Consider the following 26360-nt stretch of genomic DNA (forward strand, 5'->3'; position numbering starts at 1 on the left):
GAGTCATATAACACATCAGCCACCGTATGCTAGAATTCCACACTGCTATATCTAGGACTCTTCCAAGGACTCACTAGCTGTCTGACTCTTCCTTTCATTGTCTCTCTGCAGCTTCCACTCACTGACTCTACACTTCCATACTCATTGTGAAAACCTAATAATCTCTCCCACAAGTCAATAATATTCCAAATGCCTAAAGAAAATGATTAGGATCATGTTTATCAGTCATTTATTTCCTGAATATTCCAGGTTCCTTTATGTGTTTCCTTTATCACAAAGGTATCTACTATCCTTTACCATCTGGCTGCCACTATTTTTTTTTTTTTTTTTTTTGCGGTACACAGGCCTCTCACTGTTGTGGCCTCTCCCATTTCAGAGCACAGGCTCCGGATGTGCAGGCTCCGGACGCACAGGCTCAGCGGCCATGGCTCACGGGCCCAGCCGCTCCGCGGCATGTGGGATCTTTCCGGACCGGGGCACGAACCTGTGTCCCCTGCATCGGCAGGCGGACTCGCAACCACTGTGCCACCAGGGAAGCCCTGGCTGCCACTATTTTTGATTATGTTTCTTAACTGGATGCAGTACTTCAAGTATGGCCTCACTGCCTCTTCTGACAGTACTCAGGGCAGGGCCTGTAATGAGTAAAGGTAGAAGAATTTGGCTACCGAAAGGTACCTATTCCTTAGGACATTTTAATAGGCTCTTGTGATCCCCCAAGCTGAAATAAATAGAACTTATGGCAGTGATGAGTGGAAAATGAGTGAGGCTGGTAGCAACAGTTTCAAGGAAAATGTAATAAGAAATTAATGAAACACTAACTAATGAGAAATGCCTTTAGAAAATCACACGTTGAAAATCACAAACTAGGAACCTCCCTGGTGGCACAGTGGTTAAGAATCCACCTGCCAATGCAGGGGACACGGATTCGAGCCCTGGTCTGGGAAGATCCCACATGCCGCGGAGCAACTAAGCCCGTGTGCCACAACTACTGAGCCTGTGCTCCAGAGCCTGCGAGCCACAACTACTGAGCTCGCATGCCACAACTACTGAAGTCCGTGCACCTAGAGCCCTTGCTCCACAACAAGAGAAGCCATCACAGTGAGAAGCCCACACACCACAACAAAGAGTAGCCCCCGCTCACCACATCTAGAGAAAGCCCACGTGCAGCAACGAAGACCCAACACAACCAAAAGTAAATAAATAAATAAATAAATTTAAAAAAGGGAAAGAAAATCATAAACATATATAAGTCTAGGAAATACTTTTGCCTTTCAAGATATAAATTTTTTGAAACATTTAAATTATAGAATTAAAGTGACTGGTTCTTCTGAAAAACACTAGTAAGATCTTAGTTTTATAAACAAGTTAAACATATTTGAAAGACAGGAAATTTTACTGTTACTTTTCCGCTCTTGACATTTTATCTTTTTTTTGAACATTTATTTGTTTTGGCTGCTCCGGGTTGGGATCTTCAGGTGCGGCATGCAGGATCTTTTTTTTAGTTGCAGCATGCGGACTTCTTAGTTGCGGCCTGCAGGCGAGATCTAGTTCCCGACCAGGGATCGAATCTGGGCCCCCTTCACTGGGAGCACGGAGTCTTACCCACTGGACCACCAGGAAAGTCCCTTGCCATTTTATCTTTATGAAACTTTTATAACAATTTAAAACTTTCAAAGAGTAAAGTACTTCTTTCTTTAAGCTTAGTTTCTCCAGCTGTAAATGACAGAGCGCTTTGGAAAATTTCTATGGATCTATATGGTCTCTATTATTATTGAAGATTTCAGTATAGAAATAAAAGCACAACTGTTCACAGAAGGCAAAGTATAGACAATGCAATTTATAAACAGCAAATGAAGAGAGTCACAAAATGGCAAGTTTCAAGAAAAACATTTTAAACACTTTTTTTTTTTTTTTTTTTTTTGCGGTACGTGGGCCTCTCACTGTTGTGGCCTCTCCCGCTGCGGAGCACAGGCTCCGGATGCGCAGGCTCAGCGGCCATGGCTCATGGGCCCAGCCGCTCCACGGCATGTGGGATCCTCCCCGACCAGGGCACGAACCCGTGTCCCCTGCATTGGCAGGCGGACTCTCAACCACTGCGCCACCAGGGAAGCCCCATAAAATGTTTTGAAAAATCAGATTTGAAAAAGGTGATAATTTTAAAAGGTTTTGATTTAGCATAAAATTCATGTCTTTCATGCTTTATAAACTATTATCACAACTTCACAAACAACTGAATAATTTCTATACTAAATAAGAGAATGAACTAATCAAAAATTCAAAATTTTAATACCCTTTTTAGTCTCCATGAATTTTTCATAACTATCTGGAAAATCATCTTCTGCCTTAGATTTTTCCACTGGTGCCACAATTGTTTTCCCTTCCTCCTCTTCATCTTCATTAAACCACATTTCTTCATCCTCTTCCAATGCCTTTGCATCTCTGCGAAATCTGTTACTACGCAATATAGATGGTACACTGTAAGAAATATATCACAAATATTAAGTAGTGATTTAAAATTCCTGACCAGATTATATGAGAATATGTATAACCAAGAGGAGCTGAAATAATTTTAACTGAGTATAACTTATATCATAATCACCTCAGCTGCGATATAAGATGTAACCAGAAACCAGAGAACACTCCAAGGATGTTTGTACACCAGCCTAAAAATTTATCTTGAGTTATGATATGGAGCAGTAATCTTTCATACAAAAGATTCAGTGTAGGGAGAATATACTACCCTCCTACACAACCCTGTACTATCTAATGATGGAAAGAAAATTCCTGGGTAAATTTCATATGTAAGATCAAACTACACATGATTTTGAACATAATTTTATAGGCTATAAATGCAATATACTTAAACAATACCTGTTCAGTTTCTGATTTTGTCTGTCTTTTTCTTGCTCATATTTAGTCTTCAATCCTTTGAATGTCTGAACATATTCAATCGATTCAAGTGCTTTATAAAAGTTTTCAACTATATGTGTAGTAAGAGACTTGATATCTTCCTGTATAAGCACAAAATTTATATTTCAAATATAATACAATGCTTGTTAGAAGAAAAACTTAAAAAAATTTTTTTACAGTTCTAAAGCTGATCAAAAAAAAGGTTTTTCAAAATCATCTTCCAAAAATAAACGTCCTAGTTTCTTTATACATGAGCCAGGACTCCACAGAACACTTGGAAAAAAGGAGAAGTAATTGACTGAAGCCCTTTTGGGGGGACTATAAAGAACATTTGAAAGGTAAATGTATTTAGTTTATGTTGTCTGTTTATTTTTTGCATTTACATAATAGCACTTTACAATTTAAAAAGCGCTTATCACATACAATTTCACTTGATCCTCATAACAATTCTATAAAATACGTTTTATTAACCCTATTTTACAGAAAGGGAAAATTGAGGCTATGACAGAGACTGGATGGCCCGATCAAGAGTGCACACCTAGTTAGAAAGCAGATATTGAAATTATATTTTCAACAAACATTGAAAGATATTATTGATGATGCCTTGTTTAACTATCAAAACAAGATAAGCCTTACTTAAAAAATAAACAGATTCCTCTGACTATATCACATATACATATTTGGTAAAACAACTTGAATTCCTCTTGTATATTTCCACAGTTCTCTAGTGGTGTAATTTTTGTGAAATAAACCAATAGTAATAAATTTTAAATTCTAAATGAACCATTTTAAGTGATCACTGCAAATGAATGGGTGCAAAGCAGGCTCATCATTAAAAATAAATAAGTTGTGATTCAGGACTAATACTGGTAGGATATATACATGCCACTTCCTTAAAAGATATACCATAACCTGGTTGTATTAAGGACTGTTATATCTTTAAACTAGTTCCCCTGAATATCTGAATCAAAAAAATATGCAAAGGAGAAAAATTAGAAACCTAGGTAAAATAGTTGTGTTACATACCGAAACAAAAAAAGGTAAGTTTTGGGATTCAATGTACATTTATCAATCACTCAAAATTATTTTCAGAAAAACAAATTCAATCATAGGAATAGGGATGGGGCTGTGAACCTTACAATTCATTTTATCCATATCTCAACAAAAATTTTAAAGGAAAAAAATATATAAAAGTTAATCTCTATTTCATAGAACAGTACACTGTGAACCTGGGTTCAGATTCTTGGTGAGCTAGTCAACCATGTTCTTTTTTTTTCAAGGCTAAAGACAGTACTTCTATCTTCATCCTTTTTGCAAACCATACTCTTGGCAAGCGACTACTCTAAGAAAAACAATCTAGTCAGCCAAATAATCTTTACGTGGGAATACTGTGTCATCAGTACAAATCTGATTTGTAAGAAGCAAAACTAGAGAATGAATTTCTAGCTTTGACTTTCTTTTTTCAAGTTTTTTCTAACCATGTGGCCATTTCCTCCAGTGGAATCATTTCAGTGTGTGGGATGGTAAATTTATCTTACCGGTTCTTCAGTTATTCATCTTATCCCTGGTATTCACACAGAGCTCTCTCCAGATGTTTTTGACAAATCTTTTGTTGCCTGACTGAGACTCAAGGATCAGCTGCACCATATCTTCAAGCCCTGCCTGTGCTCCTAACCAAATGAATGCACCTGAATAGGTCAGCTAATCACTTTGGGTGTCTCAAGCCCTCGTCTATAAAATAAGGCAGCTGAAGTAGTTCACCTAACTTCTCAGATTCTTCAACTTAAAATTCCATGATAACATCCTACGTTTTATGCATTTTGTATCAATGTCTACCAAGGGAATTATTTTTCAATCTTTCTATTCATTTTTATCACTACCCTTACAAAAGATCACAGAGATCACATGAATGGCATGCTTGAGGGAAATGTCCAATATGCTAAATATCCTGAAACATTTGGCAAAAAAATGGAACTGAGAACAATAGAGCACAAATGCAGTTTTAAATACTATGCTGAATTTCACAATTTAAAATATTAACATCACTAAACATATAGTTATTTTAATTTACTAAGAATCTTTTAATATAAACTTACCACTCTTATAAATTCAAATAACTCAATAACAGCTGAATTCAACAGATTGTACCGAGTTCCATTATCCAGAAGAGCATTTATAACTGGCTCAAAAAGATTTCCCTTGGTGATGTAACGATTGTAAAATTCATCTTTAAGGCCAATTATCCGCCTCATAAAACGAAGAGCACCTAATTAAAAATAATACAGGGAATAAGTTGCCAATCTTACTGGTATTAATTATTATACAGGTATTTTTACATAAAGCAATGTATATGTTCTTCTAAAGTAAAAAGCAAAACTGCAATAAGAACAATTGGATTTTGCGAAAAACAGAATTAGGGAAAAACCAACTCAAAATCTGTACAACTTGGGGCGAGAGCTAACAAAAGCCCCAATAATTGGTAGGCAGACAGCTACAAGGCAGAGAGATTAAAAAATACACAAAAACCATACAACACAAATGCCGGCACTACTTAGAGCAGTGCTGGTGGATGTGGAGACAATGCAGTGAAGGCAGCTCAGAGTCAGTAGGGGCTGTCACTGAGAAGGGGACAGGAATGGTGCAACCTGCCAAGAGCCGAGACTGCTTTACCTCTCTGGGGGACAGGGCAAAGAGGGGAGTGGGGGGAGCTTTGGAGGTAGGTGCTTCTTTTAAGTTTTCTGAAAATACAGCCAAAGGGGCTCCTGCTACCAGTAAACAGGAGCGCCAAAGGTTTTTCTACTTTTCCGATGAAAGCTATTCCAGTTCTCTTTGCCTTGGGAAAATCATCTGTGAACCAACACTACCTCCGGATTATAGTAACATCACTCCCTTGTTTACCAATTGCTTGTGAGCTGTTTAACCTTTAGTAAACATGTACTGTGGCAAATCAGACTGTAACTGTAAAACAATGTTAGAGTAACAAATAAGCAGTATAATTTGGCTTTTTACATTTTAGAATATTGAAAAGAAAATTTCCCTTTAACTAGTCTTTTCCCCAGCTAAACATATTTAGCAATATTATTGCTAAAACCTTTATGGAACACAAAATACTGTAATTTCAATCCCTTATATTTATGTTTTATCTTTTAACTTGTAACCTCTCTCCTGAGTAGTTTAATTTATTCTACAGATAACACTAGCCACATCTTTTAAAACACAAGGTTTCTGATTTTGTAAGTCACTCTCTCATTTTAACCCTCTGTTCACAGATCTAAGTTATTAAAAGAAGTTGTGTCTGTCCAAAGAGGTTCTAAATATTATCTGAAAATAAAACAGAAATAGGCCACATAAGGTATAAATGTATGATAACTGTAAGACTAAACAGGTGCAGACAGAACTGCTAGACTTAAAACATCACCTCTTTTTATGGCAGGATAAGAAATAGTTTTCCTAAGATTAAAAAGACTGAAGTATTGCCAAAGACCTGAGCAAACAGGCACTTTCATACACTGCCTGTGAATGAAGTAACATGCACACAAAGCTATAGTTAAAACAGCGTTGTTTATAATAATGGAAATCTTGAAGCAATATAAACATTTAAATACTGGAGATTTGTTCAGTTATATCCATTTAAATGTGACCATTCTGCAGTCATTTCAGAAAGGACTACTTATAGAAAGCCATATAGGAAAACCTAGCATGAGAACATCAACTGTTCCAAAATTAATATTAAAATTTAGTGTAAATCCAATCAGGATGAACTGGATAAAGTTGTATTTAAGTTACTATGGAAGAACAAATGTCCAAGAACCAAGAAAATTATGAAAAGAAAACTGAGGAGGTACTTAGCAGATATTAAACTTTACAACAGAGATACTATAATGGCATAAGAATAAACTTTCCCATTCATTTTATCTAGTGGAATAAAAGGATAAATGGTTCAGAAATAAGACACAAGTATATATGGTAACTTACTGAATACCAAAAGTGATATTTTAATTCAGTAAGGAAAATATAGTTTATTTAATAAGGTGTTAGCACAATTGGCTATACATCCAGTAGAAAAGAAAGCTAGACTCTCACTTCAAACCATATGCAAAAACAAATTTCAGATGCATTACAAATATACAAAATAATAAAAAATATTAGAAGAAAATTGAGGAAAATATTTGTATAAATTTAGGACATAGGAGACTTTCCTAATAAGCAAGGCAAAAAACCCGAAAGCCATGAAAGAAAAATAAGACATATTTGTCATCATAAAGAATCTTATAGCAATTATATGCAAAACATGCCATAAATAAACGTAAAGACAAAAGACAAATGAAACTGGGACATTTTTTTCCCCAAAATGTGATAACTGCTAATATCTCTAACATACAAGAGCTCTAAGAAAAAGATAAAAGGCAATTCACAACAGACAAAATGCAAAAGCACTAAAATGTGAAAAGATGTTATCAAGGAAAATGTAAATTAAAACACAAACAGAATACATTTTCCATCATCAGCTGGATAACATATTAAAAAGCAGTAAGAATGAGTGTTATTCATTGAGTGCATTCTTCATGTCAAGTGCTTCAATCTTTTGGGAAAGTAATCTGGAAAGTAAATTAAAATTGAAAAAGGATATATTAAAATAAATAAACATTTTGCTCTGGCAATCCCAATATAGGGAATCTATCCTATGGAAATAAACAAGTAAAGGAAGATTTATGTATGGGTTGGCCAAAAAGTTCGTTTGGGTTTTATGGAAAAACCCGAATGAAATTTTTGGCCAACCCAATACCAGGCTATTTATTACAGTGCTATTTGGAATGGTAAAATACCAAAACAATCTTGTAATCCATGCAGTGGAGAATGGTAGAATAAGTTGCGAAAGAGCCACTCTATGAAATGTTACTCAGCTATGTTTAGGAAAAATATTAGTTCACACCATATCCAATGACCTAGCGTATTATTAAGGGGCTGAGATGTGTGTCAGCATGATCCTGTTTCTATAAAAATAAAACATGGAAACATATACATGTGTGAATGTTTATGTAAATTTGCACAGGTATGAAAAAAGGAATGGAAAAGAAGTAGTGCAGGCAGTTAACAGTGGCTATTTTAAGGCCTTAAAAATAAAGGAAGTAGTAGGGAGATTAATCTTTTCTCTATACATTAAATTAAATGTTACATTTTAACTATGATTTTCATGCTCAGAAAAAACCCACAGGGCTCTTTTTATTTCTAGGGAGAAGGTTTCTTTACCTCTATCAGCAGGTGAAACTATGAGAGGAAAGTAAAGTTAGGGTTCACCAAAAATCAACATTTAAGCAAACATCAGCATTTAAGTTTGACTTTTATTGGTCCAAGTGGTCTACTGAAGAGACCGTAAGTTATTTTACATGTTCAAATAAATAACCTGAGTTATACAAATACATTTCAAGGCCCATATCTCAAAAATATAAAAAGAGTCACTACTAAATGACAGTTTGATGAAGCAGATGTAAAAGACAGCAGGAGTGGTTCTATTAGTGAAGTGTCATTGCACATGGTATTATATCACAACTGAATCTAAATGTGAGCAATATGTGGGTGGGGGAAGCACTGTGACCTACTCCTCTTGTCCTTTAAATAAAAGAAAACAAAAGATTAGTATTTCTCGCAATCATCTCTTTAATAGCATATGCACTTGCTAGAAAAAAATAATTCCACATGGGTAACTCAGGCTTTTCTATTAAAAATGCTGTTCCATAAAACATTTTGTAAGAATGTTCATTGAAACTGTTACTTACACAAGGCCAGGAAAGTGTGCTTTGAATTCATCAAGACCAAGACTCTTCTTAGCAAGTCCTTGTTCATAATATAGTTTTTTATGTGATATGTGTGATGTTCCACACAAAATGTGAGTAGCTCTAAAATTAAGGCAAGCAGCTGTGCTGTTTGATAATTATCTACAAAGAAAGTCATCACATGAAAATAAACGTTGCAATACATCTAAGCAAAGAGAATAAAGTGTACATCCTGTATTTCAGAGCAAAAGTAAAACTGTATTTTCTTCTCCTTTTTGTATCAATTAAAGAAGCTATAGATTTTTATTTTTTCATTAGGTAGACTCTCCAGAAGTATTAGTTTTACCTACTAAATAGATATTCTAAGGCTCTTACATAAAATATTTAATAATGTTAAATAAAAATGTACAAATATGATAATAAAGCCCTCACTGCATTGAGATTTTCTTGGTAATGTTTCCTTAATATGTGCTGTCATTAATATTAATGATCTATAAAAGGGTCCACTGCACAGTAAAAGAGGAAATACCTTAAACTTTTTGACTGAAGTGGTGTAACACAAATTTCTCAAGAAAAATTAATATGCTTTCTTTAAAGACTTCTTTAAGGAAAGGACTTTTTTGGTTGTTTGAATATTAAGTGAAAAATATTACATCATGATTTTAAAACAGTAATCTTTTTAACATCAAATCATATCCATGAGAGGCCTACTGAAATATACCAGCTCTTTCTTCCTCAAGAGGCTTTGGTTTACACATTCATGGAGTGATTTAAAATTGCTTCTTGAACATCAAAATTGAATGTATAGGTAAATTACCCATACCTACTGTAAATATTTTAGGCAAGAAAATATTAAGCTGTGAAGAAATTATGGAATCACAGCCTTAGAGAATAGAAAAAATAACTGACGTCATCAAATCCAACTATTTTATTTTTCAAGAAGACTACACAAATAAATATTTTGTGGAACATCACATGATACTATAAGGAACAAATCAGCAATCTTTTTAATAACAGAATGACTAGCAAGTATACAAAATACAATTCTGGCATTTCAAAGACCTTTTCTACTTTAAATGTAAGTAAAGAGTTCTACTTCTTTCAGACCAATTTGTACAACAGCCATCACCTCAGCCAGTATCTGAACTAGTTCCTCACCATTAAAATAAATTCTCTAAATTTCTCAATTCTCAAATTTTATTTACAAAAGATCTTGTAACAGTGATCTGTAGTGTTAATTAAATGCCTTGTTTTCACTTTTCCAAATTAGAACATGAAATTACTCATCATATCTCTAATAATCCAATCTCTGAACTGCTTTCTAATTTGACACTGGCTTTCCTAGAGCTTTGATGAGCCTGGTAGAAAAGACAGGAGGCCAGGTAAACACGGCATTATTTTCCATAGTAACAGGCCAATACCTGATACATATGTTCCAAGTAGAAGCAACCATGTTTATACTCAGATTCATGAACGATACCTACGTATAAGACTATTGATGAAGACTAGTTCCTAACTGATTGGCCTTAGTTTACTAGATTTACAAAATAAGAATGAACTAATCCTCAACTTTAAGACACCTCCTTAAAAAAAAAGTCAGAAAACAATCTCTAAATTTACAGAGAAAAACAAAAACAAAATTTCAACTGGGTTTTGCATCTTTTATATTGGAGAAAGTGGAATTTTTTTTTTTTTTTTTTTCGATACGCGGTCTCTCACCTCCGTGGCCTCTCCCACTGCGGAGCACAGGCTCCGGACGTGCAGGCCCAGCGGCCATGGCCCACAGGCCCAGCTGCTCCGCAGCATGCGGGATCCTCCCAGACCGGGGCACGAACCCACATCCCCTGCATCGGCAGGCAGACCCTCAACCACTGTGCCACCAGGGAAGCCCGGAATTTTTTTATTTAAAAAAAATCTAGTTTTGGATTTTTTGGATGAAAATATGTCTTTCCTAGTTTTGTATAAGTGCATTATATTCTGTATAGGAAAAAACTTACAGTTTGCATTAGTTCATAAAGTATGAATCTATACTTACCGGGACAAATCGTGCTGTTTTTGTTAGATCCAACTATATTATCTAATAAAAAAATTAAAATCAGCGACTTCAGTAATAATATCTCACACTTCCCTAGCACTTTACAACATACAAAGCATATCTCTGATCATAACCTCATTTTACCTGCATAATAACTATTAAGAATTAGTAGTTTCAGTCAAATATTATACCTCTATCTGAAATCTTTTAGAGAACTGGGTGCAGATGAAGAATTATTAAAAGACAGTATCATAAGTATTCTGACAAAATAACACAGATTTTAACAATTAGTCACTTATGTTTTGAATTTTTAAAAAAATAAGTATAACATTATAATCAAGTTTCGATTCGTAGGCTCACATCTTAGAGCACATTTATGTTAGGAAACACAAGAATGTATATCAGAGCATTGTAACAGGAAAAAGCTAGAAACAACTTAAATATACATTAGAAGCAGGATGGCTAAATTACAACATACTCATACAAAAGAATACCACGCAAGAGTTAAAAATAAACTCTAGGTATCAATATGGATAGATCTCAAAAAAAGCATTGGGTAAAAAGGAAAAAAAATGCACAATAATGTGTACAATGTTAAGTCAATTCATATCAAGTTTGAAACTGTGAAAAATAATACCACATTATACATGTCACAATAATATAAACAAACATAGGGGTGATAAACTCCAAATTCAGCATTTCTTGAGGGATGGGTGGGGTAGAATGAAAATGCATAAGAAACTATCTGTAATTTATTTTCTTTTTAAAAAAACTGAAAAAAATATGACAAGTTAGTTTTGATAGAGCCAACAAAGTATGTATCTGTGATGCTATCATGTAAATATTTCTGTATGCTGGGAATGTTTTATTTTAAAATGAAAGTTAAAAATGCATTTGTTTTAATTTACATAAATGGAACCTTTCTGCAAAACGTTCTGTGACATGCTTTTTTTTACCCAATTCATATTTTTGAGAACTAATCAGTCGACAGATCAAAATTCAATTATTTTAACTGCTAAACAGTATTCCATTATATGAATATACTACATTTTCTTCATTTCCTACAATGCACAATGCAACAACATCCTTGTATCTGTCATGTATATGCATAAATGTCCCCTAGGATATAAACTCAGAAATGGAATTGATAGTATTATGTAGGGTGTACAATTTTATTAGTTTAGTAAACATTCTCTTAACTGACTTCCTCTTAATTGACTTAATAGATTAGCCAACATTTTCTGAGAATATGCCCCCCCACATATCTCATTTCATCAAGCTGAGTTGTATGCTTATCAAAGTCAGTCCTTTGTTTACACTAGTTATATTTGGTAATATGATTACACAATTTAAATACTGCAGACTGATGAAATGTCACAGAACTGTAATATCTATGGCTAAGTTGAATACAGCAGACCTCAATTTAAAAAATGATACCAACTTAGTCATACGAAACTATGAATACTTAAGTACTTAAAGGAAAGTACTTAAAACCATAGTAGAATTCTACACTCAGACTGCTTCAAAAATATGTTTAGGTTTTCTCTCCACTATAATAAACTGAGACCAGAAACTGTAGCCGATGAATTACAGGTGCAACTTATGTAATGCAATATGGAAATACAAAAAAAAAAAAAACCATACAAAAAAAAAAAAAGCCTTGACCCTATACAAACTATCAGTAAATGAGCAGCATTTAAAGTAAATGTTTATAAACAGTTTATTTTTAAAAATTCTTCTCTGCTTTAACCAACTTTTTTGATTAACCTAATAACCTGATCCTTATGTTTTGCAATTAGAGAGTTTTTACCGTATTGCCAAATACGTCTCCAAAATGACGGTTACCTTGGATTTTGTAGGCAATATATTCTCTGCACTTACTCACTCTAACATTAACTCTAACAACTTTGGGTACAATCTCCTTCTTTTGGTAAGTGTTTACAGTTCTCTCCCTCAAGGTGTAATACTTTTTGCCACGTATTCTATATCATTCTCTACCACAGACACTCTGAAACAAGGGAAATCATGATTTTATATTGCAGTTTAAAATTTTCAGTAGTAATTTCCCTGTCATAAAAAGCACCAAGTAAAGTGTCTGTTAGCTATAATACTTATCTCACTCTTTTAAAACAGAAATCATCAGCAGGTAAGTAAGAGGCCCTACCCTTTTCACATTTGTCTTCTGAAGTATTGGTCAAAAGTGGTGCTGTGAGGACATGCATACAATGGTTGTAGAAGAAATTTAGAAATTCACTTTTTTCAGTTTTCTGAAACATACAAAAAAAATACTTTATTATCTTTATAATTAATAAAACATCTTCAAGGATTAACAGTGCACAGAGATACTTTTAAGATACTGTGAAAGAATCAAAAAAAACTTGTTATATTCATCTTAACCTTATTTCTGCAGAACTGAATAGTCAGATCTATTTCATATTATATGTTAAATAAAAATGAATGTAAGAAAAAGATCAGATAGCATTATAAAAAGTTTTTCCAGGGAAAATTATCTAAAACAATTTTTTTTTCAAATATGCGTGTGATCTGAAATGCAATGAAAAATCTATCAATGTGAGAGCAACTTAACCGTTTAAAATTTGAAACCCCAGATTTCACAATGTATTCAAATTTTAAAAAACACCAAGTTGATTTATCAAGCCACTAGAAATGTTACAGATTTTAGATTTTGTTTTTTAATTTTAAGACTTTATGACTTGGAAATTTGGAAAATAATTCCTTTCGGGTTTTTGGCCATTATTTTTTATATAACTGGTTCTATAAACTTGTAATGATTTAAAAATAATATACATTTTCTCAAAATTTGAGTGAAGTCTATAAAGGAGAAATATCCCAGCATTTTGAGATAACCACTATTAATATTTTGCAATACTTCCTTAAGCCCTTTTTTGTGCTGACTCCTTTCACCACGCAGTTAAGATCATTTGGTACATATTGTTTTCTTTTTTATTGTGATAAAAAACATATAACATAAAATTTACCATCTTGACCATTTTTATAGTTCAGTAGTGTTAATTATATTCGTATTTCTTTGTTTTAATTCTTAAGATGTTAACATACAGAGGCCAAGGATCATAAATAGAAGTGCTAACATTTTACCAAGATTTTAGCAGATTACAATCTTGTAGTTTGCTGCAAAAACAACTGCTAGAGGAACAGTACTGCTACTTGAATTCTGAGTGTACAAATGCTTGAATATTTGTTTTTCAAAATTGTACAAATTTACAAAATTTTGATTTTTACATATATTTATACATAACTTATTGTATATAAAATCATTTAAAACTGACTAGACCAAAACGTTTCTATCGCAGAGTAATTTCTTACATTAGTTGTAGCCAGCATGTTCTCTGGATCAATTAGAGTACGAAGAAGTCCCATTAACTGAACAGCACCTCCTAGCTCAGGATCAGTATCACAGATCATTTGTTCAATTACTACATTAATGAGAAGGATATCCTGAAAGAAAATGTGTTTCTGTGAGACCTGGTTGGATATAAGACAAACGTACCAGCTGAAACAACAAAATCAGAATCATACAGAAAAAAAAAACAAAAACAAAGAATGGATGAACTTATTTAAACCTTTTTTCCCCAATGTTTTCAAAGTTCTATAAACACACCAGAGCATAAAGAAGCCCACTCAAAAACAAAACAACACAATGCAAAAATCGGAGCACATGACAGCTTACAATATCATCAACATAGGCAATGGAAAACAAAATCATTTACCAGAAATTCTTGTTCACTGGAGGTTCTAACATATTTTCAGTCTAGGTTTTAGCTTCAGGCATGAATTTAGAAGTTGACTAAACCCAAGATTACACACATCAAGTGACCCCAGAACACAGATTAGTATGTCAGCTTCTAACAAGAAAATCCTTTCTGACAAAAATATGAGAAAAAATAACCCAGTACACAGCTCTCCACAAGAGGTAAAAGGGTACACAGTGTTATATAATGATCTAAAGCAGCCAAATAGACTTATTATTACATTGGTAACATGTTCTTGGGTCTTAATATAAAGAGCTACAAAGCAGCTTTGCAGATACAAAATTTATTTGCTTTCTGCCTATATTTTAAAAGTAGACACCTTAAGCATTAAAATAGGATAAAAAGTGATGGTTCAGGTCAAAGGAAAAAGTTTTGACATCAACTCAGAGGATTTGAGAACAGGTTTATTATTGGGGGAAGAAAGGTAGTAACTGAAGGAGATGAAATAAAAGAACTGCATGGAATGAAGATAAATTTGTTGAATTGGGAGAATTTTGTAAAATAATAAAAAGAAAAGTTCCAGTATAAAGCACATTTTGTAATTATTTTGCTTTTCTAGTCCCTCCCAAATTTAATATACTGTGTTATGCTAAAATATTTCCCTGTGAAATTGTGATATTAAATGCAATGAAGAACCATCAAAAACCATGTCATAGCAACTTAACTGCTTAAAATTAGAATCTTACCCTCTACCATGTCTCAAAATTTGAACACCAATGAATAATTCTATCATGGCATCAGAAACAATGAAATTTCTTCAAAGAGAAATTATGAAATATAATTCACAGAGCTACATTAATAGACTCAAGCCTTATTTCAGTTAGAGGAGAAAGAGCAAATTCCACCTTAATCCGCTCCTGTTTCTTATTCTGGTATGTTCAGCAAAGTATATCACATATAAAATGTTAAGATATTACAAAAGGTATCAGCTAGTGAGCTTTCTTCAGAACAATGATATGGTATTTACTTACTTTAAAATTCATACCAGTGTGTACAACTTGGATTCTACCAGTTAATTAGGGGCTCAGATAATTTGCTCAATTATATATAAGCAATTACATAAGTTCATTCCTCCTCTTACATAATAAGTTCATTCATCTAAAACTAGGCCAAAAAATATATATATATAAATGATGAATTTAAGTTACATCTAAATGAAAACACAGTTGCAAGAAAGACTTCTTAAGGTATAGCTCATACACTAAAATAATATTTCAATATATATACTTTAAAAGCTTTTTACCCTTCTCTCTCAAATGTAGTTTCTTATAAATCCTGCCTCATAAGTACCAATACCGAATTCTGCTGGTCTACACGCAAAGATAAAAGGGAAATGACCTGTGCTGACTGAGAGTCCCATAATCTGGTGACTTGTGGAAGTGAAAAAAGCCAATTTATATATTTCATAGTGAAATAGACTGCTACAGAGAACTATAGCCTTTTCAGGAGATCAAAACTGCCTTTCTCAAAGACGTGTAAAACTTCCTTGACAGACAAAGGTATATGCACCATTGAATACTATTCTGTAGAACTTTTTAGGGTACCCGAGCTTGAGAAAGCAAGGGCACAGAGGTCAGTAGGTAAACGGGAACCTTCGGGTTTAAAAATTATGCTTAGATAAGATGTCTAGAATACACAAGAAAATAATTTGGAAGCCTACTAAACAGTAGAGGAAGCTTAACTGTAAAGTAAGCTTTTGCAACAGTCTATGACTGTTTGATCTCTAAGACCACCACTGGGTCAGAAAACTCACACTGACAGAAAATAGGCTACAATACAAAATAGAGCCCTGGAGGAAAGGCATCTTCCATTGCCTAGCTCAGATGCAGCCACAGCTGAAAATGTCCTAAGGGAAGGAACCTAAGCTTTGGAAGAAAATGGGCAAGGAAAATTCTTTAGAGAACAGAACCAGGGACAGCTGGTATGGTTAATCAAGAACCTCTAAGGACAATGAGTCTAAGCTACTGATATTCAACAAATATTTGACAGACCAGTACATCATAGCTGTGAATGAATGACTGCTGTATGTATGTTCTCCCTTTTTCCAAACAAAAGTAGTTTAATTGTGATGTTGGGGCAGATAAATTATCTTTTTGTTTAAAGGTCCCTGAAACATAAGGAGCCTTATCTGGACCTGAAGAGGACTGCACAACACCCAAATATTCTGGACGTGAAGTCTCCAGACTGGATACAGAAGTCTCCCTTGAGGAAAGGGTGAGTGATGAAAGAAAAGTGTATATGGACGTTAAGTAGTTTCAGAGATGGGCTGTGGCTGATACTACTTAGATGCCCACTTAGTCTCTATTCTCTTTGTTCTGCTAACAGAGCCCAAGCTTTGTTCAGAGAGGCAATGTACTCAGCTAAAACGCTGTATTTCTCAGTTTCCATTGCAGCTAAGGGTGATGCACTTCTGGCCAAAGAAATACAAGCAAAAATTGCTAAATGGAACCTCTAAGAAAGAGCTTTAAAATGAAACAGAAAAGCTCTCTAGCTCTCTCCATTTTGCCCTCTGCCCCCTTTCTTCTCCCTGCTTGGAGGTGGAATAGCAATCTTGCAACCTCAAAGTAACAGACATTAAAACCAGAAGCTCAGGATGACTGACTCATAAGATGAGTCTTCTGGCATCATAGAGCTGTTCCTTGACTAACTGTGACATGAATAAAACAAAACTTTTATTAGGTAAAACTATTATAGGCTCGTTTTTCTTTCTTTTTTTAGGATTAAAACAATTACAATTAACATACTATCTACCCTCTTAGCAAATATTTAAGTATACAATATTAATTATAGGTAATATGCTATACAGTAGATCTCTAGGACTTGTTCATCATGTAAAAGTGAAACTGTATCTTTTGACTAATACCTCCCTGTTTCCTCTACTCCCCATCTCCTGGCAAGCACCATTATACTCTCTGCTTCTATGAGTCTATTTTATATTCCTCATATAAATAGTATCATATACTATTGTGTCCTTCTGTGTCTGGCTTATTTCACTTAGCATATTGTCCCCCAGGTTCATCCAAGTTGTCAAAAGTGGCCAGGTTTCCTTCTTTTATTAAGGTTGAATAAAATTCCACTGTATGTGCATGACAAATTTTCTTTATCCATTCATCTGCAGATGAACACTTCAGTTGCATCCATGTCTTGGCTACTATGAATAATGCTGCAGTGAACATGAAAGTGCAGCTATCTCTTCAAGATCTGATTTAAATTTCTTTGGATTTATATCCTTAGTGGGGCTACTGAATCATATGGTAGTTCTCTATTAATTTTTGAGGAGCTTCCACACTGTTTTCCATAGTAGCTGCACCAAGGTACAGGCCCACAACAGTACACAAGGGCTCTCTTTTCTCCACATCCTTAACAAGACTTGTTACCTTTCGATTTTTTGATAAGAGCCATCCTAATAGGTGTGAGGCGATACTTCATTGTGATTTTGATGCGCATTTCCCGGATGATTAGTGATGATGATCACTTTACATGCACCTGTTGGCTATTTTTATGTCTCTGAAGAAATGTCTATTCAGTTCCTTTGCCCATTTTTAAATTGGGTTGTTTTTTTTTTTTGCTATTGAGTTGCAGGAGGTCCTTACATGTTTTGGATATTAATCTCTCATCAGCAATTGTGTACAACTCTACACTTTTATTCCCCAACCCACATACTATGTTACTGGTATCAGAATTTCTTTTTATATTGTATCTCTATTAACAAATTTCTGTAGTTGTAGTTATTCATAATATCTTGTCTTTACCTTTTATACTGCATTAAAAGTGATTTACATACCACCATTAGATTATTCCATTGGTCTATATTTGCCTATATATTTACCTTCACAGTGAGATTTACACTTTCATATGCTTTAATTTTGTTGTTCAGTGTTCTTTCATTTCAACTTGAAGAGCTCCCTTTAGCATGTCTTAAAAGGCAGATCTAGTTTTGACGAACTCCTTCTTCAGTTTTTGTCTGGGAAAGTCTTTTTCCTTAATTTCTTTCTTTCTTTTTTTCTTTTTCTTTTTTTTTTTTTTTGCGGTACGCGGGCCTCTCACTGTTGTGGCCTCTCCCGTTGCAGAGCACAGGCTCCGGACGCACAGGCTCAGTGGCCATGGCTCATGGGCCCAGCCGCTCCGCGGCACGTGGGATCTTCCCGGACCGGGGCACGAAGCCGTGTCCCCTGCATCGGCAGGCAGACTCTCAACCACTGTGCCACCAGGGAAGCCCCCCATGGTCTCTTTAACTTCTCTTTACACCACCATAGTAGCTTTGCAATTAAAACCTTCAATTTAGAACCAGTTTCTAAATACTTGCAATATTCTGGGGTCTAAGTCAGGGGTCATTAAACTACAAAACTACCTGGCTGGTTGTTCACTTTGTAAATGGTTTTACAGTAAAACATTTACTGGAACACAGCCACACCTATTCATTTTCAAACTGTCTACAGACAGTTCATACTAAAGTGGCAGAGTTATGACAGAGACCAGAGGGCCTACCAAGTCTTATTTACCTTTTGGTCCTTTAAGAAAAGTTTGCCATCCTTCATCTAAATAGCAACATTTAAGTGAGTTTAACCACAGTTTCTGGGAGATAGTTCAAAGTTTTAGTTGTTTCTAAATCAAGTTTTAGAGAAATGATACTCCAGTTGGTTTCATCACACTCCAGCCTCATGCTATTCTTAGAAACACATACTTTTGTTTTTAAAGTACATTTAAGTGGGTGTAAGAATTTTTCAATATTGCCAAAAATACTGAAAATATATAATTAGTAACGGAGGGAAAGTTTTGGGTATCTACACATGGAATTTAGAGATTATCCCAATTATCAGGTGACATCTCTATTTTCTGATTGGGAAACATAAAGAACATACTTTATTTCATTGCTTCTAAGACAGATTTCTTAAAATTTTAACTTCTTGATGTTGAGATATATTTTATAACCTATGGCATTACACACTCACTGTTAGCCAAGTGGCAATCATGACAAAGTAACATGAAAAATTTGTACTGACACTTTCTGGTAAGATCAAGAAAACATCAGAATCTGTGTAACTTAGATTCCATGTATATAGTAAATAAGAGGAGAAAGAAAGAATGGCAAGAGCAGGAAGAATATTCTGAGGTAACAGGATAAAAATAACTGATGTATGTTGTGGAAACACTACCAGTTTTTAAAAATCTAAATGTAAGAATCATAAAAAAAGCTCATGCATATGAAATTTGCTCTTGCAGCTACTTGAATGAAGGTTACAAGTATTACAGAACCAATACTTCTTTCAATCCATTCTGATGTGTTCAGAGAAAGCAACAACTGTTCTTCAAATTCTACAGAAGAACTTAATCTAACTTCTTTAGTCTGTGAAATGGCAAAACAGCTTGGACAAAGAAAACGTAAGCTCATTTTTTAAAGTTGGGGGAATTTCTTGGTATGATGTTGAAAGAAATGTTACTTCTGTACTATTCCTGACACAAAGAAATAACCTGAATTGAATCATGAGGAAACATCAGACAAATCCAAATTTTCACATACTACAACAGAAAGTTTTCATTTTTGTCTTGGGTAACAAGGGGATTACGGAGACAACGGATAAAATCTGAATTAGGACTGTAGTTAGATAACAGTATTGTAAAAATGTTATTTAATTTCCTGACTTTCCTGACTTGATAATTGTACAGTGGTAATGTAGAGTTTTAGTAGATAGACACAGAAGCAAATAGGAGTAAAGGAGCACTGTGACATCATTTCCATACCTTTTTCTTCAATGATTCAGAAAAAATTAATTATATATTTATGTATGCAAATATGTATATACAAATACAAGCAAAGAAAGACAATGATAAAGCAAATAAGAAATAAAGTATTAACAATTGGGAAATCTGAGTAAAGTGTATATGGGAGTTCTTTGTACTATTACTGTAATTTTTCTGTAAATTTAAAATTACTTCAAAATAAAAAGTTAAAAATTGACACAATTTTAAGAAATAAAGTGTGATATGTTCAATACAAAATACTGAACAGTCAACCCATAGAGATTAGCTTATGTATTTATTTTAAATTTCTTTTTATGGTAAATTTTGCTTTCCAGAATTAATTTGAAGCAAATTCCATGTATACAATTCTAGAAATAATTCAGTAAAAAATAAAATAACCCTAAGGCTAATATCATACCTATAGAAATTAACATATGAATTTATTCCTAAGTGAGAAATACACTGAAAATACCTGCCAAAATAAGCAGTTCAGCAGTAGCTGTATTACTTATCCCGTCAGATTCTAAAAGAAGTTTTACTGAATGTTTCAAAGGTCATTAGCATAAAAATGTTTGAAATCTGTCACACAGCAATTATTGCTAAATCTATCCTTCCAGCTTGGATAGAAATAATGACTATAGTAAAAAAAAAAGTTAATATTGCTATTTCCTTGTGTCTCAACACATATTTTAATACTGTAATCCATGTTCCTAAAGCCAAATCTGCTCCCACAGTACCAGAAAGAAAAGTTTGAATGCTGTGCATTTATTTTAAGACAGCATCAAAATATCAACTGCCCGCTGAATACACAGGTAAGTTATTTCTTCTTTCCTTTAAACATTACTACCAACTCAGTATAGCAGAATTCAGCATGTAGAATCCTTAATTTTGGAAATTAAGAAAAAAGTAATTTATCTTCATTTGTGGGCTAACAATTATTTTGAGGCAACAAAAATTTTTAATTAGAAAATTGTTAGACCTCAGAAAATTCAGGGAAATGAAAGACCTTGAAGACTGTAACTACAAGAAAAAGGGAAATTAAATAGGGACTTTTCATTGTTAACGATCAGTAACTGCTTCCCCATGTCTCATGCATCAACTAAATGTAAACAAGAAAATCTTTCTAATGAAAACAGAAATAAAAGCTGTAAAAGTTAAGAATTCTAAGACAGTAAATTATTATTCTCATAGTCTGAGAGATTTTATGTTGAATGCTCTTAATCCCACGCATCACTAAGGATGAAGCAATAGAAGTGTTAATTTCAAAGTTATCTTTTGTAAAGGATGGCACTAAGATAAGAATGTCAACAGTGAGATTATAAACTGATTAATAAGCTAGGTATTTATTTCTTTAAAGTCAGATTTAGCATCATTTGGGTTTTTTAAACTTTAAAATATACTTAACACAAAATATTTCTTCTATTTCTTTTCTACTGCCTAAATAATAGCGTTAGCCCAAACCAATTCTAAAATAAAATTGCTTTAAAAAAAAAAAAAACCTGGAAATATCTAACAGATAGAATGTAAAAATCTAAGTGGACATTAATAAAAAACAAAACATATAAAACAACTATAGTTTAATTCAATAGTAACAAAACCATAAAAGAATCAAATAACATTGGGAATCTAAACCTTCTTTAAGAAGGGACATAGTTGTATTTCAGTTATTTTCTACTTAACACTAACATATATTTAATATAAGAAAGGGTACTTCAATTACAGCTATATGTTCATTTTGTCTTTAAATAGAGATTAAGGGGAAAGTTTAAATATTTTTGTAGTGGGAAAACACAACATTGGTTTCATTATTAAATATTCATCCCCACTAAAAAAAAGACACAATGAACCAGTAAAAGCACTTCTTAGTTATACTAGATAAGTGCCTGACCTAAGGGTTCAGAATTACATTTCATTAGTACTTGAAACTTTTTTTAAAACCAAGAATTAAGAATTTGATTCGTTAAATCTCTTTATCTCAGTAATAGTTTGAACGCATTTTTTTTGTTTTTACAATAAACAAATCAACTGCCACATATTCTGGCCTTGTCAAAGTCACAACTGATCAGAAATCTATTATTATTCTTCATAAACAGTTAAAATTATGGTTATGACTTTTCTCTCAACAGTTTGCAAACACTATTTTACAGGTAATTCATATAGAACCAGAGCATTATCACTTACGTCATCACTCTGCTGGGCTTCCTGCATTACAAATTCTCGGACCATGGAAGGACTAAACTCTACTAGATAAGAAAATATATCTGTAGCAGCTGATCTGACTTGCAAATCATCCATGCCCTGATAAAAGGAAAATCAGGTTACTTAGAGACTGTGAACAAAAGTTATGCCTGCGTTCCCCCTTTTTCTCCCAAATCTATGCCAAACAAATTTTTGGATTTAGACATGGTACTGGAATCAAAACATATAATCTCTCCCATCCTTTTCTTTTACAAATATTAAAAACTTTAGGCAGCTCAATGATTAGTTTCTGCCAGGTTTTGTCTTTACCACCACAAAAATAAATATTCAGAGAATTTAAATATAAGAATCAGCACAGGATTATAAAGCACTGCTTTACAAATGCTGCAAAAAAATTTGGGGGGTGGGAGGGAGGATTCTTGATTTAAATATATGCAAAAATATGAATGAGGTCTCCTAGTTAAGGCTTTAAAACTTTCCAGAAGCTGTCTTTGGTCCTGTTTGCCAGTTAGGCCTTAGTAACTGATTCTCCCTTTTATGACTCTCCTAATAGAGGATGATTTTGAAAACAATCTGGGTATTTTCACTCTTTTCCATAACTTAGTTTTCTAAGGTAGTGATTTTGAATGCTTTTTCCCTATCAGTACATGAAGGATACATGATTCAAAGATAAAAATCTCCAGGTGATTCTGAAAACATTCCCTAACTTAGCAGTTCTCAAAGTGTGGCCCAGGGAACCCTGGAGAGGGGTCTCACACACTGAAAAGTGGGGTTATAACACCCTTTTCAAAATTGCATGAGATTAAAACTATTTTCATAATATTATTTATTATGAAAATAAATATTAAGGCATTACTGGCCTTTTCCACTCCCAGTCTATCACAAGTATAGTGGGGTTTTTCCAGAGGCTACAAGATGTAATATCGTTAACAGATTAAATGCAGACGCTGCTATGAGAACCTAGCTATCTTTTATTACGCCAGGCATCAAAGGGATTGGCAAAAAATGTGAAACAATGCCACTTGTCTCACTAAAATTTTTTTGTTTTGGAAAAGTTATTTTTTCATGAAAGTTATATTAGTTATCTTAACATATAATGGGTTATTATCATTTTAAAATGAATTAATAAGTACTTAAAATTTTCTCAGTTTTTATTTTTCATACAATAAATGCCAGTGGATAAAGCTCATATAAACAAAAGTAGGAGAGAGAATCACTCCCTTAACCCCATATTGTAGCACGAGCTCCCTTGGTCCAGTCTGCCCTTCTCCCATTCACTGGTCTAAAAAGGAAAGGTATTTTATTAGTTTCTATGAAACATACTTAATTTTGTTATAGAAGAGATAACAGTCTCGTAAAACCATGTGGGATTTTTATTTACTTGAAGCCATATTATATGAATCGTATGTTAATATTACAAATTTAAGTTAATAAAAATCTGAAGAGGTTTTATGACTCACTACCAAATGAATCATAATCTAAAATTACAAAATTCAATATGCATTACTATAAAAAATTATTTCCCATCCACAATATAAATCTATTACAAATTCACAATTTCAAAAACATGAAAAGAAGCTATATAATTACCATTACAATTTCAAGAGCAGGAAGAATCCCCAACTTTGCCAAAGTTTTGAAAAATGCATCCCTGTTTTGAGGTTGTAATGTCTGAGAAAATGCACAAAATTCCTTGAAAAAATTAACCTGTAATGTTAGAAAGAATAGTGAGAAGTTGACACACATTAAAAGTAACTCTGAGGCAAACTGTAATGTGATCTACCACAGTGTGGAATTAACCTTCTCAGGGACCTAGAGTTTTTAGGGTATCCTGGCTCCTCAAAAGCTAAAGAACATAGAAACCATGCTATAATAAATGGTGGCTGGGTTTTCAGGGAACACTCATAAAGCACAATTCAATTTTTAAGAATTGTAAGGAACATTAGAGATTTCCTAGAATAAAGGGCTAATTTTATAAATGAGAAAACTGAGAAATAACTATACCAAAGATGACGTGGCTGATTTTAAGTCAGCAATCTTTCATTACTTCTTTAGTATCTGATTATAAGGTTTGAAAAACTGGCAAACTGCTGGTACACAGCAATCACCATTCTCTTTCCCCAGAGCATGGTTTATATCTCAAAAAAGTGATTACCAACACATTCTAAAGAAGAAAAACACTTCCAAGAACCAATTCATCATTCGTTTATTCAAGAAGGATTCTCCCTACCTCTTGTTTAACAAAACAAAAAAAGCATCTCAATAATGTATCTACAACCATAAAAATGTGTGAGTTTGTACTTCTGTCCTAACATAAACCACGTCTTGATTTTGTAATTTATAAGGCACATATTCCCTCACTGGGAGGAATAAAACCACGTCAAAATATCTCTAAAAACTTCTATGATATACAAAACAGTAAGTTTTAGAAACTTTGCAAATAATCATTTCATAGTATAATTTAAACACAGGTGACCCTTGAACAATACAGGGGTTGGAGTGCCCACCCTCCACTAAGTCAAAAACCTGTGTGTAACTCTATAGTAGGCCCTCCATATCTGTGGTTCCGCATGCAACCTTGGACCATGTAGTTCTGTAGTATTTACTATTGAAAAAAATCTGTGTCTAAGTGGAACCTGCAGTTCAAACCCACATTGCTCAAGGGTCATCTGTTTATATCTTTCATACTAATTACAAAAATTTTTCTCTTAAATTAACAATTTCAATATTAAAAGCTGTGTATGCCAAAAGAGTAAGTGCTCTTTAAGGGTGTGAATTTCAGTAATAAATAACTTACCAATTCACGTCGTTTATCATCATCCGTGGCCTCATCTGTTAATTGTGCAAAAACTTCAGACAAAAACTTTTCATCTTCCTACAATGAGAAAAAATAATTACTATGAATTTAATAAAAGTATAAAGTTATACTCATTTATATGATTTCACAAACTATAATAAAAATAGCTGAAAACCTAAGAGCAATTCCATTACAAAACCTAAAATTCCAGGTATATTCATATTATAATTTTCAAAACTTGACTACACCATTCAATATTAGTTAGACATATTAATACCTTGTTTAATCAGAAACCTCAACTATAAAGAACTCTTTGAAAAACAAAAAATAGATGTTCAAGAGGTCATGCATGAAAACTCTATTTACCTTAACCGAGAGCCTCTCTAGCTCCCTTTCAGGGTCTATTTATTTACGCTTAATTTAAACGTAATTCAAACAAGTCTGAAGATCTCATTAGTCCACAGTGGATTAGAAAAATGAGAGTTACAAACACGGCAATAAAGAACACTGAATTCTGGCAGTGATAAGATTATAAAGGTTAACTGTGATTATCTTTTGGTGATGGATTATGAGTGATTTTCTTTTTTGCTCATCTGTATTTTCCAATTTTCTATAATAAATATGGACAATTAAATTACAAACGAAAAACTGACATGAATATTGAAATTTACTTTAGAGATTTCCATCAAAGTGTGCTGAAAGAAAGTTATGCTTTTAAGTTTCAATAATCTTCAAAATTCACTTTTATGAAATATAATTTGAATACTTTTAAGTAATTAAAATAGCATAACCTAAAAATATTTGTAATAGTGATAACTGCATGGTTGATAATAAAATCAAAGCATGACATATAAAGGATATAGCTAATATACCTGCCCTTTCTCTTACTGTGAATCATCCATGAAGTGGTATCAATCCCTTAAAGCCTTTCTGAAATAAGGTAGAGCACATATGAAAAAACGAATGAAAAGCACTAGTTATGGTCATGGAAAATATAACATGCTCTCCCGCTAAACATCCTTTGGAGCTATTCAAAGACACATCACTAACAGATAACACCTTTTTTGACTCAGAATAGTGTTCGTTTTGTTATTTAGTTGACTCCTTTTGGA

General features: G+C 33.5%; 1 protein-coding gene across 2 annotated transcripts in view; it reads right to left on the reverse strand.

The window, feature by feature from the left end:
- The window catches only part of PPP4R3B (protein phosphatase 4 regulatory subunit 3B), a 61692-nt gene that overhangs the window by 11066 nt on the left and 24266 nt on the right, over positions 1-26360 (reverse strand). The window contains exons 5-14 of one of the 2 annotated variants that reach the window (XM_082672916.1): positions 25249-25326; positions 24042-24158; positions 22434-22550; positions 14065-14196; positions 12884-12986; positions 10720-10761; positions 8688-8846; positions 5007-5176; positions 2872-3011; positions 2291-2475 (exon numbers count right to left, since the gene is read on the reverse strand). In XM_082672916.1, coding sequence (XP_082529042.1) covers positions 2291-2475; positions 2872-3011; positions 5007-5176; positions 8688-8846; positions 10720-10761; positions 12884-12986; positions 14065-14196; positions 22434-22550; positions 24042-24158; positions 25249-25326 — 1243 coding nt within the window. The remainder of the gene's footprint in view (positions 1-2290; positions 2476-2871; positions 3012-5006; positions 5177-8687; positions 8847-10719; positions 10762-12883; positions 12987-14064; positions 14197-22433; positions 22551-24041; positions 24159-25248; positions 25327-26360) is intronic. The other variant, XM_082672917.1, reaches the window with a different exon arrangement.

Source organism: Grampus griseus (genome assembly GCF_964374135.1).
Source record: "Grampus griseus genome assembly, chromosome: 15".
NCBI classification, from domain to species: Eukaryota; Metazoa; Chordata; class Mammalia; order Artiodactyla; family Delphinidae; genus Grampus; species Grampus griseus.